The sequence below is a fragment of the Bubalus kerabau genome, chromosome 5 (genome assembly GCF_029407905.1).
Source record: "Bubalus kerabau isolate K-KA32 ecotype Philippines breed swamp buffalo chromosome 5, PCC_UOA_SB_1v2, whole genome shotgun sequence".
In the NCBI taxonomy this organism is placed as follows: domain Eukaryota; kingdom Metazoa; phylum Chordata; class Mammalia; order Artiodactyla; family Bovidae; genus Bubalus; species Bubalus kerabau.
In genome coordinates, this window is record NC_073628.1 from 127,414,796 (window position 1) to 127,427,677 (window position 12,882).

The window sequence follows — 12,882 nt, forward strand, 5'->3', positions numbered from 1 at the left end:
TAACAATTTTTAATTGCAGAAGTAAATATATGCAACTGTAACAAAAGTATATACAAAATATAATAAAAATTGCCTGTAATTCTATAATTTGACAGTGTAGCAATTATCCCTGTTAATGTTTTCTATGTCTTTCCATGTGTGTTTCCTGACCATTTTTCAATATGAAATAAATATGCAACTCTAAAAATATTTCATATTACTTAATATGAAATATTACACAACCCTTAATATTGTTTTAAAATGAATAGTATGGAAAAATGCTCATATTTGTATTTGTATACATATATACAATATAATGAGAACGAAATTCAACTTTTATTTGTCTTATTTTTTATTTTAGCTTTTTATTTGCTTTTTAAAGGACGTAGGGAAAAGCTAATGGAAATCTCCCTTCTGTATATGTTGGAATAAAATTCTTATTGTATCTAAGCATAAAAGTATATATGGGCATTTCTCTATGTCATGACTTATTTTGAAGCAATGTTTTAAGAGTTGCATACTCTAGCGTCTCATGGGATATGCGTGCTGAAGGAAGCCTCTTGGGAGGTGGCGGGACGGAGTTGTGCTCTCTCTGTTCTTGGCCCTAACCCTGTGCCCCTTTCCTCCCAGGGCATCAGCAGCCTGTTCAGCTCTCTGAAAGTTGTCCGGCTGCTCCGCCTGGGACGAGTGGCCCGGAAGCTGGACCACTACATCGAGTATGGAGCTGCTGTGCTGGTCCTGCTGGTGTGTGTGTTCGGGCTGGCCGCTCACTGGATGGCCTGCATCTGGTACAGCATCGGGGACTATGAGATCTTCGATGAGGACACCAAGACCATCCGCAACAACAGCTGGCTCTACCAGCTGGCCATGGACATTGGCACCCCTTACCAGTTTAATGGGTCCGGCTCAGGGAAGTGGGAAGGGGGTCCCAGCAAGAATTCCGTCTACATCTCCTCGTTGTATTTCACCATGACCAGCCTCACCAGCGTGGGCTTTGGGAACATCGCCCCGTCCACAGACATTGAGAAGATCTTTGCCGTGGCCATCATGATGATTGGCTGTAAGTATCACGGTGACTGGGCAAGGGGTGGCGCATTAAGTCTGTCCAGCCTTTCGGTTAGCCGAAAACAGGGCAATGGCTACAGTGCCACAGGATCGGGGTTGCGGCGTAAGACAAGGGAGGGCTTTTTGTTTTTAAAGACGAGCTTTAGAGTTTTCCTATTAATTTAAACAGTATACATTCACTGCACAGAAATTCAGAAAATAACAAAAGAGCACAAAGTAGAAACTAATGACTAACCATACATAATTCTGTTTCTTAAAATTGCTGTTAACTTTTGGTGTTTCCCTTAGAGAGTTTTGTCTGTCCATATCTGAACACACAGATAACACATTTTAATAGTTAAAATGAGATCATGCTATACATTTTGGTATACTTCTTGTTCATAGGACAATGAATTGTGGGAGTTTTTCCATGGCACTTTAAAAATAGCGCTAGATTGCACAGTTCAGTGTGGTACTAGAGAAAGGATGCATGAAAACAAAATCAGAAGTATCTCATTAATAATCTTTTGTATTGATTATATTGAAATAGTAGTGGTTTTGCTAGAGTGGGTTAAGTAAAATATTCTAGTACAATAATTTTGTATATATTTTTACTGTTTAATGCAAATCCTAGGAAAATTTAAAATCTTATTTCTATTGAACAGTGCTGATCTAGATCAATATTTTTGATGTCTGGTGATTGAGAGGTTTTCTAAATCCAAAAGGTAAAAACCTACAGGGATAAACAGCTCTTGTTCAGTTGAAAAGTAATGGGGCTTTGGATTAACTTCACTGGACTGAAAAACAGAAACAACCCTAGTTCTTGAGGAAAGTACACTTAGCCCTCTGTATCCATGGATTCTGCATCCTCTCATTCAACCAACCATGGACTGAAAATATTAAAAAGAGAAACTTCCAGAAAGTTCATGAACCTTAAATTTGCCACATACAGGCAATTATTTACATAGCATTTATATTGTACTAGGTACTATAAGTATCTAGGGATCATTTAAAGTATATGGGAAGATGTATGTGGGTTATAGGCAAATACTATGCCATTTTATATAAGGGACTTAAAAATCTGTTGGTTTTCGTATCTTCTAATCAATTGGTCCTAGAACCAATTCCCTATGGACAGAGGGGTGAAAATGAATCCATGAACTGTAGCCTAACCAGGTGCCTCAGTCAATGGGATTTTCCAGGCAAGAATACTAGAGTGGGTTGCCATTTCCTTCTCCAGGAGATCTTCCTGACCCAGGGATTGAACCCAGGTCTCCCGCATTGTAGGCAGACACTTTACTGTCTGAGCCACCAGGGAAGATCCGAAAGTGACTCAGTTGTGTCCAACTCTTTGAGACCCCATGGACTACATAGTCCATGGAATTCTCCAGGCCCAAATACTGGAGTGGGTAGCCGTTCCCTTCTCCAGGGGATATTCCCCACCCAGGAATTGAACCAGGGTCTCCTGCTTTGCAGGTGGATTCTTTAGCAGGAAGCCCTTAATTTTTAAATGCTTGACCATTGACCATTTTGTAGCTGTTGCCACTACTACCAAGTCTGGAAACAGCCTTGGGTTGAAAACAACAATGAACTCCCCTCACTAAAGGGAGTCTTGGGGAAGATTAGGCCTAACTGGGCTGGGGAAAGCACGTGAACTTGAGTGGATTGGACTCATTGTGAACCTGCCAAATGCACCCTGTTGGTGCTTCCATGACACACTGTGGTGTGAGAGAGGACAGACCTCCCGTGAAGCATGGGTTTGGACGGTAGTCTGGTCACAGGTGATGAAGCTGGGCGCTAGTTGCAGCTGGCAGAAACCCTTCTGCTTGATGTGCTTCCTCAGGGTGGAATTGACATCTTGTTACACCAACCAGGGGATTCTAAGACCAGGGAAACTGAGGCTTCAGCTTATCTGGCTTTGTCCAGCCCATCCATAATCCAGGGATCCCTTGGCAAGTGGATTTTGTTACCCTTTTTGTTCCATTTGCAGCTCACCTCCTTTTTATTTGCCGTCACCTCATCATGTCTGATGTACTCCTTTCCTAAAAGCCCCTCTGCCATACCCAGAGCCCGGCTCTGTGTGTTTACCAAATGCGTCCAAGGCTTAACTGGTTTGTGGGAAGTGTGTGCGGGGAACTTTTGGGTCCGCTCTTTTTTTAAAATGGGTTTTAATAGAGATGATTGCCTGACCATGGGGAGCAGCATTAAGTATCTGTGGGTGGCTAATTGCTTTAGCTTAATTAGAACTTGAGGTGCTTTCTCATGTCATGTAAAAGGATTTAAGATCTTTGCTCTTCTAGAACTATTTCAGCCTTAACATCTCCTAGTTTTCTAGTCAGTGCTTGCAGCATTTTGTGAGCCTTGGGGCACCAGTAAACAACCAGATGCACCGTGCTCCGGGCACAATTTCTGTCTCTTAGGGGGAAGATGAGATGCTCTGTCAATCGAAATACTTCATTATATGCATTACAGAAAATTTGCTGAGAGTGGTCAGTTAGAAAATAGGCTCCATTTCATGAGCTCCCTGAAGGCTTTCAAATATGAGGAGACTTCCTTGCAACTTTTTACCTGGAAGAAGAGATAAGAAAACAGCTCTGGTGGCGTATGAGGATAAACTGTTTCTCCAAAGCCATTCTTCTCCAGAGAAAGTAATTTCCTGGGTATAGTCTCTAAAGGAAAACCCAAACAATTATCATCACCTCTTTCCTCTCCCCACCTTTTCAAAGCTTTGTAGTGTTTCCATTTCTTTTTTTTTTTTTAAGTGTAATACACAGGCAGTCACCTCTGCAATATGCCCCAAGTATGATATTTAGGTAGGCAAGTCTGCTTAATTGTTACTTTGTTTCCTGATCACTTGCTGTTTGCCAGGTGCTATGCTAGATATTCTATATGCAAATCCCCGTGTTTGCAACAACTCTATGCCTTAGAGATTATTAAGTACATTTTACAAGGAAATGGAAGCTGGTAGAAGTTAACTCTTTTGCCAAGAACGCATGGCTAGTATGTCGGAAAGACAGGATTTGTGTCTGGGACTCTGAATTAAAAGCCCAGCTCTTTCCCTTGTGCCCGTCTGCGATGGCGTGGACTGAGAACACAGACCTCATCAGCCTGTCCTCTCTGGCACACCACTCACACTTTGAAAATTCTCTCCATAAACTTGAACAAGACAGCAGTTTCTACAGTGGAAAGTTTTTGTACACTTGCCTGTTGTTTTAATTTAAAAACAAGTTTACGGTAGAAACTCGGGGGACCAGGTGCTTCAGACATCAACCATTTTTTCAGCAACCTGTCACTTACAGTTACAGCTGTTCCCCTTTCCGTGTGACAAGTCTGACAAATTCTTGTGCTAACAACAAAGTTATTGCCCTCTGTGTAATGTGCTGGTAATTACCTTGTAAACTCACATTCCAGACAACCTTTGTTCAGAACAGCTGCTGAAGTCTTACTCGATTTACGGGGCTCTCTTTTATCTTGCTTTGCCTGTGTGCACATGTGCTCACTTGCGTCCTTACTGCATGGCTCACAGGGTTGGGTGACCCCAGAATTGGGATCTTGGTTAACAGGGAACACTGACCACACCCTGCATTTATGCTCCGGGGTCAATGTGTCTCCCTCCCCAGTCCCCCTCGAATCAGACTAGCATTCTTCAAGGGGAGTAGAGGGAAATAAAGCCAACAAGCTTTGAAGTACTGGTAACATTGTGATTTTCTCCTTTTTGCTTTGAATTTTATAGGCATCGGTAATAGTATTTCTTGGTTATTCTGTTGCCACGTATTAACCATAATATAGATTATCCAGAAGCCTTCAGTTGCTTCTCCTCTTTGTTCTCTGTCACTGAATATCTTTCGGTAACTTAGCTAATTCCCCAGAGGCTGCCAGGAAGCAGGAAAACTATTTTCAAGTTTGCTCATGTTTCTCAATTCTGATTTTAAAAAATTGCAATAGGAAGAAGAGAAGATTTGGCTAAAATGGGCATTTGTGATCATCTCTGGATATTGGTGATCTACAGTGTGTCCACCTTCCGGATTTTATGTCTAACTTGTAGGTGTTGACAAGTCAGCCCTGCCCTGATCCCCTTGCCATCCTTGAATAGGTCTTCAGTGGTCTCCTGCAAGGCTCACCCTGTGGGGTGATGGGTGGACCCCCTCTTTTGCATGTGTGGTTTGCCTGTGTGTTGGTGCTGAGAGAAGCACAAGGCCCCTCTGGCCCTCAGGGTGACATTTGGGAGAGGTGACCTCATTTAGCAGCCACGTACCGAGTGCCTCCCTCGATAGACCTCTGAGAATCGAGGTGTCTCTGTGGGTGGCACTCCCAGGAGTCCGAGGTCTGGGGGGTGGACACTGGGGGTTGAGGGCCTGTCGCCCCCCAACCAGTGAGTAGGGCCTGGAGATGAAGACGTCACTGTGGGCTGAGCCCTTCTGGGGGATCCCTCAAAGGTGGGATTGTCGGGATGAGGGGAGAGTCCCTCTATCTTGGGGTCTCAGTCTCAGTTAGGGGCATGACTGTGTCTGGGGGGATCTCTTCCAGGGAGAAGTTGACCGTGAAACGGCAGTTCTCGTTTTCTTAATATGGGCTTTGCACTTTTCTGATTCTCTCCTCATAATGTCATTGCTGTCATCCTGTCATTGTGATTAAGCCACATTCATTTCCTGTCTCTCTGATGATGGCAGGGGGTCTAGACATCATACTCCTCCTCCAGACAGCCTCCACCCCCAAGCCCAGCCCTTGCTGCTCTGTCTCTGCATATTTCACCCCCGTCCTCCTCCGCCTCAGCTCCTTAAACCCAGAGCAGAATGTGAGTGCTGAGAGGACTCTTGTGAGCATCCGTTGAGTCCACAGCAGTGCCTCCTACTTCTGCTAGGCTGGATCTCATCCTGTTCAGGGCTTTAGTCAACCTCTGCCCACTCCCTCCCCCGGGTGGGGGCTGAGAGCTCCAAGAGAGTTATTGGACTCAACCATAGCGTTTCCTTACATCACCTTCTTTCTTGGCAGGAAGGGACACTAGTAACCTGCTGCTGCTGCTAAGTCGCTTCAGTCGTGTCCGACTCTGTGCGACCCCATAGACGGCAGCCCACCAGGCTCCCCCGTCCCTGGGATTCTCCAGGCAAGAACACTGGAGTGGGTTGCCATTTCCTTCTCCAATGCATGAAAGTGAAAAGTGAAAGGGAAGTTGCTCAGTCATGTCCGACTCTTAGCGACCCCATGGACTGCAGCCCACCAGGCTCCCCCGTCCATGGGATTTTCCAGGCAAGAGTGCTGGAGTGGGTTGCCATTTCCTTCTCCAATGCATGAAAGTGAAAAGTGAAAGGGAAGTTGCTCAGTCATGTCCGACTCTTAGCGACCCCATGGACTGCAGCCCACCAGGCTCCTCCATCCAGGCAAGAGTGCTGGAGTGGGTTGCCAGTGCCTTCCCCGAGTAACCTGCACCCTGCACAGTTTGAGCCGACCACACCACCCATGCAGGCTTTGTGGCCCCCTTTCAGCTTAGATTGTTTTTTGCAAGCAAATAGGGACTTTACCCTGGCTCCTTTAGGATTTTATTTAAGCATTCTTATTTCTTTTTATTCACCTTTGTGGAATAGGCCTTTTTGCACTCTATGCCATTATACTGGTTTTTCAAAAAGGATTGGGCCCATCTCCCTGGAGGCTCTAAGATGCTCTTAAGAGACTTCAAACACATACCAGACTCTTAATCAAATATTTATGGTCTTGTTGAATCTGAACCATTGAGAAAGTTCTGGAGTTTTAGAAATGGTGTTCAGTGCTACTGGCAAAACTTCTTTGTTAGTTAGGATATAGGTTTAGTTGCTGGACAGAGATGGGACATATGTTTCCTAAATGTGCAGGGCTGGACTGACTGCTGCAGTCATCAAAGCCCAGGTTTCTCTGCTGTCTTTAATACATGACTTCCATACTGGGATCCCATATGGCCGTTCCAGCTTTGGCCGTATGTTCTTTCTCCAGAAAAGAGGAGGGTGGGGTGGGACGGGGGTGGAACTGAACTCTCTTCCTGAGTTCCCTCAGCTGCTTTCCTGTTGAGGACAAGACCAGGAAGTTGTGCGTGTTACCTTTGTTCATATCCCTTTCGCTGGCACTTGGTAACCTGGCCATATGCCTAGCTGCAAAGGAGGCTGGGAAATGTAGTCTTCCGGGGGGTCATGCATCCAGGTAGGAATGCAGTGTTCTAGATAAGGAACACAGTTAGTGAGGGATGGCCAGCGGTGTGTGTCTGCTTCAGCCTGTCTCTCTCTCCTCTTCTCCCCTCAACTGATGCCAGCAAACATTAGCCCTCTATGACAGGTGGGTATCGCTGGAACTTTGTCCCTGAATTGCCAGTTGAGAGGTTTGGGTTCAAGTCCTCGATAGTTTCTACCTCTCTGCTTTAGTCTGTACCTTTCATTTCCTGTGGATTAGAGGTAAGAAGCTCTCCTGACCATCTCATTTGGTTGAAGTGAGAACTAAATAAGATAATGACATAGGATAGCTCTTTGAAAAGCTGAAAATCTACATTCAGATGTCATGGTCTTCTTGTTAATAGCAGCAATTGTTTCTTGCCCATCCCAGTTATTTCCCTTCCTGTTCTTAGAAAAAAAGAAAATAATAATCGCTGCTCCCTTCTCAGGAACATGGGACTGCTGTTTAATTTCATTTTAGGTTTATGCTTATTTTGGGAAATGGGGCAGTGGCCAGAGTGCTATGGCAGAAATAACTGTTCATTTCACATTTATTCTTAGAGATTTTTTTTTTCTTAGCTAGCAAATCAGTGTTTTTTTCCTTCTCTAGACCCTGATTATTTAAAAAGCTCTATCTACCATTCTGCGTTCCAGTTGGACATCTCCATCTTTAACACAACCTTGAGCGTTCTGTCCTCTGCATCCCTGCTGCTCTTCTCCGGGAGACCATCTCTGCTTATTACCTCCCGGTTCTCAGCCCCTCATTGTCATCATACTTTTAAAGCTGATGGGCCCTGCTTTGGGTTTACTTGCTTGCACTTAGAATCACACTGCTCTGTAACATTCTTACGACTTCAGAGGTATCTTTGTTGTCTTCAGTAGATTTTTGTCCAGCTCCCATGACACTCTAAGCTCCCAGAGGGCAGGACCTCTGGGTCTCTCTCCCCTTTCACTTCTCCTCTGTGTCTGGGCACATGCTGTTGAAATGTGAGAAAAAGCACAAGCTTTGGAACCAACCAGTTCTTTAGACCTGTACTATTAAAAAAAATTTTTTTTTAATTTAACTATAGTTGATTTACAGTGTGCCAATCTCTGCCATATAGCAAAGTGACACAGTTATACACACACACACATGTGTGTGCTAAGTCACTTCCGTTGTGTTCGCCTCTGCGACCCTACAGATTATAGCCCGCCAGGCTCCTCTGTCCATGGGATTCTCCAGGCAAGAATACAGAGTGGGTTGCCATCCCCTCCTCCAGGGGATTTTCCTGACCCAGGGATTGAACCTGCATCTCTTTCATCTCCTGCATTGGCAAGTGAGTTCTTTACCGTTAGCGCCTCCTGGAAAGCCTAATCTCTACTGTATAGCAAAGTGATTCTGATAAACAACATACTTAAAAAAAATTCTTTTCCATTGTGGTTTATCACAGGATATTCAGTATGGTTCCCATTAGTTCCTGTTTATCCATCCTACATTATACTAGTTTCCATCCATCCCTCTCCCTACCTCCCTGCCCCTTGGCAACCACAGGCCCATTCTCTATGTCTGAGTCTGTTTCCTAGGTAGGTTCATTTGTGCTGTATTTTAAATTCCACATATAAGTGATATCATATGATATTTGTCTTTCGGACTTACTTCACTTAGTATGATAATATCTAGTTGCATACTCTTAATTAATAATGTCTAGTTGCATAGAACTCTTGATTAATGGCAGTTTCCTCCGTTGAAAATGGACATGCCAGCCTCTCCTTGATCATATTTTCAGGATGGATAAACATAAAACGATGCCATGGACCTAGCACGGTGCTTCACACCTGGGTGTTCTAACAGTGGTCGTTTCTCTCCCTGGCCCTCCATTTCCACTCTTGCAGCACATTTCTAGCACTCATCCAACTATGACGCTTCTCAATCCTTTGTCAGTCCTTTGGGTGTGCTCTGCTTTATACAAATTTGAACTTGTATAAAATATCAGGTGCATTGCTGTATTTAAAGTACAGGCCATTAAAATATGTGTATCTGGATGTGAGTTTCCTAAATATAAAGCTCTGTTAAAAAAAAAAAATGGCCTGACTGCAGAGCAAGTTAGGGGAAACTCTTAAAGGAGGAGAGAGTCATTTGTGTGATCAGGAAGCATCACCTTCCAGAGCTGACTGGCAGGATTTTCTCTGGACAGGAAGTGGTGCCACATGGAGTGTTGGTGTTCTCCCTGGAGGAGAGAAGGGCCTGGAAACACTCACGCACCGAACACCAAGGCCTGCCAACGTCTTGCTGGGAACTTCACTCAACAGCCTCATTCATTGGCTCTCTTATTCCTGTTTTGTAGATAAGAAAACCAAAGTTCAGAATCACAAAGTATTAAGTTATCTGAGGTTGCAGTTTAAGAGGTTGTTTAACTGGGTTTTGAACCAAGTTTTATCCAACATCACAGTTTCATTTTGTTGATTCCATTGCTGATTTATTTTGGGATGTCAATGGGGGGAAATGTTCTCTTCAGGGTGTATGTTGTTGAGGGCAGGGGGGAAAGTTGTCAAGAGAAAGGGGCTGTGGAAGAATTGCAGAGAGGGGGTGCTTTTTCTGGTGCCTGCGTGCTAAGGTGCTTCAGTCACATCTGACTCTCTGTGATCCTATGGACTGTAGCCCGCCAGGCTTCTATGTCCATGGGATTCTCCAGGCAAGAATACTGGAGTGGGTTGCCATGCTCTCCTCCAGGGGTATCGTCTTGACTCAGGGATTGAACCCATGTCTCTCATATCTCCTGCATTGGCAGGTGGGCTCTTTACCCCTAGCTCCACCTGGGAAGCCTGCTTTCTTGAAGCCTTGTCTGTAATTTTGAATGATAATTATGGTGACAGAATATCTGATGTGTGTTCTGGGACGACATGACCCTTGTTTATCACTGGATTGCCGCCCTGGGAGAAGCGTTTATAACAGAGGTCTTAGATCTGAGGAAACCGCCAGTGGGAAGCCAAATGGATGAGGGGTATTGTCTCTGACCCTGTGGCTGCCTGTGTCATTTGTAAAATCCTTTTCTTTCTCTTTTCAAATATTTCCGTCCAAGTGGGAGCTATCCCATGGAGATGTTGCTGTAGTCAAGGCTTTTGTTTCTGTTTTGCTTCTGTGACTATTGTCTTCTTTGAGATTCTCACTACCCCATGGGACAGGTAGTATTCTCTCCATGTTTGTATTTTTCTGGATAAGGAAATTGTGGAGTAACCTGTTGAAGGTCACACAGCTGGTTAGAAGCAAGGTTGGGCTCAGGCCCGCATCATCACCCCCAGCTCAGCGCTTTCCTGCACTTCTGATCACCTTGGTAGCGGCTGGTGCTGGTCGCCCCGGATCGCAAGTTATGCCAGTAGACTGTGGCAGCTGCTTCCTTCGTGGGATGTCCTCAGGGCTTGATGAGAAGAGGTGAGGGTGGGTGAAGGGTGCTTTACCTCTCTTCTATTTTCAGCCTAGGAACTCGACTAATCAAGTTTCACACCTCTTCAGCTGCTTTTTATCCAGCCTTTGTTGTGGCTCTCAAATGCGAGGCTGACAACTACAGGCAGCTCGAGCGAAATCACACAGGGGAGGAGATCATGTTCCTTCTTTAAAATTAGGCAGGAGGAAAGCTCACCAGGGAGATGTTTTGTAAAAAATACATGAACAAGTATGGTCCCTGAGAAGACAAACATTAGATTTCCCTGCCAATTCCCTAGAACCTCGATCAGTCAAGTCTTGTTTAAGAGACATTTTTGGGTGTCTACTGTGGACGGTGTAGGGCTTCCCTGATAGCTCAGTTGGTAAAGAATCTGCCTGCAATACAGGAGACCCCAGTTTGATTCCTGGGTTGGGAAGATCCCCCGAAGAAGGGATAGGCTACCCACTCAAGCATTCTTGAGCTTCCCTTGTGGCTTAGCTGGTAAAGAATCCTCCTGCAATGCAGGAGACCTGGGTTCAGTCCCTGGGTTGGGAAGCTCCCCTGGAGAAGGGAAAAGGTACCCACTCCAGTATTCTGACTTGGAGAATTCCATGAACTGTATAGTCCATGGGGTTTCAAAGAGTCGGACATGACTGAGCAATTTTCACTTTCACTGTGTACCAGATACCATCGGTGCTGAGGATGGAGCATTGAATGAGATATGTAGCTCTGCCCTCTCATGGCTGATGGTCTGCTGGGGGGACCAGATCAGTAAATTAGAAATGGCTGTGAAGTGAGATGAGTCTGTACTAAGGACAGGTGGTTATGGGAACATGTTCTAGGGCTCCTCAGCCAGTCAGGGATCAAGTAGAGGGTCAGGGGGTACATACTCTGTTTATTTGGGAAGAGCTCTGGGTCAGGCTCCTCCTCAGATTTTTCTCATTGCATCTTTTCTGCAGATATCTCTCCAGTCAGACTTCCAGTTGCCTTAGGTTTGGGGCTGTGTGAGCCATTACGTGGCCCACGGAGGGCTCAGTCAATAGCGAATAAATGCAGTTAGGGGGTTAAAATAAGGCATCACTCCTTCCTCAGTCTGCTTACAATCTAGTTTGGGAAGGGTTAATGCAAACAGGAGAAACCATGTGAAGCTGGAAAGCAGTGAATGTTCGTGGAATAAGTAGTAGAGCCCATCTGTGCTCTCAGACTCCTGGGAGCTGATCATTTCTGTAAAGTGGAGGTAAGAGCAGCATTAAGGAGATTTTGCTTGGCCAGTGGATGATGGGTGGGGTCTGTGTGGCATTCAGACAGAGAGGTAAGAACGGTACTAACAATGATGTTAGCATACACTGTGTAGGATACTTGATACATTTTCTTCCTTAAGTCTCCTGACAATGCTCTGTTGCAGGTATTATCACCCTAGTCTTCCAGGTGAGGGAACTGAAGCTCGGAGAGTTCAATTAGATTTCTCTGGGTCAACCCTAATATGACTGGTAGAGTCAGAATTGAAACCTAGATCTCTGACTCCAGGTTCATTTTCTGTTCACCAGTTTGTACTGCCACCCCAGGATCCTGGCCGTGAAGCAGAAAGCTGCAGGGAAAACAGCACCGTCCCTTCCTGCCGAGTAGGAGAGTGAAGAGAGGGGAAGAAAGGCAGGAAGGAAAGGTGTGCTGGTCTGAGAAGGGCTGAGTGGCCACACTGAGCCTCCTGGCTTGTCAACATCTTAGATTCCTTCCTACAAGAGGCCAGGTAGTGCTTAGTGAGCACCTCTGACAGTCGGTCGCATGCCAAGCCGTCTGGCTGAGCTGCTGAGTTGTTTCTTTTAAGAGGCCACCTGCGTGCAGATTTTATTTTTTTACTTGGAGGATACCACCACTGATTTCTGGATTCTGTCACTCAGTTTGTTAGACTAAAGTTGCTACAGCCACAGTATTAATCAGCTTGTCCCCATCAAAGACTGTCCCCTAGTCCTGGATAGCCTGCTTCTGAAATGATGCTGCCAGTGAGGAGACTAGATAAGGAGGATGGCTTCTGAAAGCTAATCTTCACTGCCGTCAGAATCTGTCAAGCTGCACATGCAAATGAATTGGGTCAAGAACATAATTTTAATTTCTAAAATCATAAGAGAGGCCATCCACAGGACCAAGAGAGATAAGCATGGGTACGAATCCTGATCCCACGACTGAATACTCAAGTGAACAGGTTGCTTGATTCCTGAGCCTGTTTTTTTCATTTGCAAGATAGAGATGATGCCCCTTCAGTGGTATAAGTGAAAGTAAAGGGTCTT

At 45.1% G+C, this 12,882-nt stretch overlaps 1 protein-coding gene across 12 annotated transcripts in view; it reads left to right on the top strand.

Annotated features, from left to right (window-relative positions):
- Positions 1-12,882, top strand: part of KCNH1 (potassium voltage-gated channel subfamily H member 1) — a 430,930-nt gene that overhangs the window by 179,131 nt on the left and 238,917 nt on the right. For all 12 annotated transcript variants that reach the window (XM_055583062.1, XM_055583061.1, XM_055583050.1 and 9 more), the window contains exon 7: positions 610-1,039. In XM_055583062.1, the coding sequence (XP_055439037.1) occupies positions 610-1,039 (430 nt within the window). The remainder of the gene's footprint in view (positions 1-609; positions 1,040-12,882) is intronic.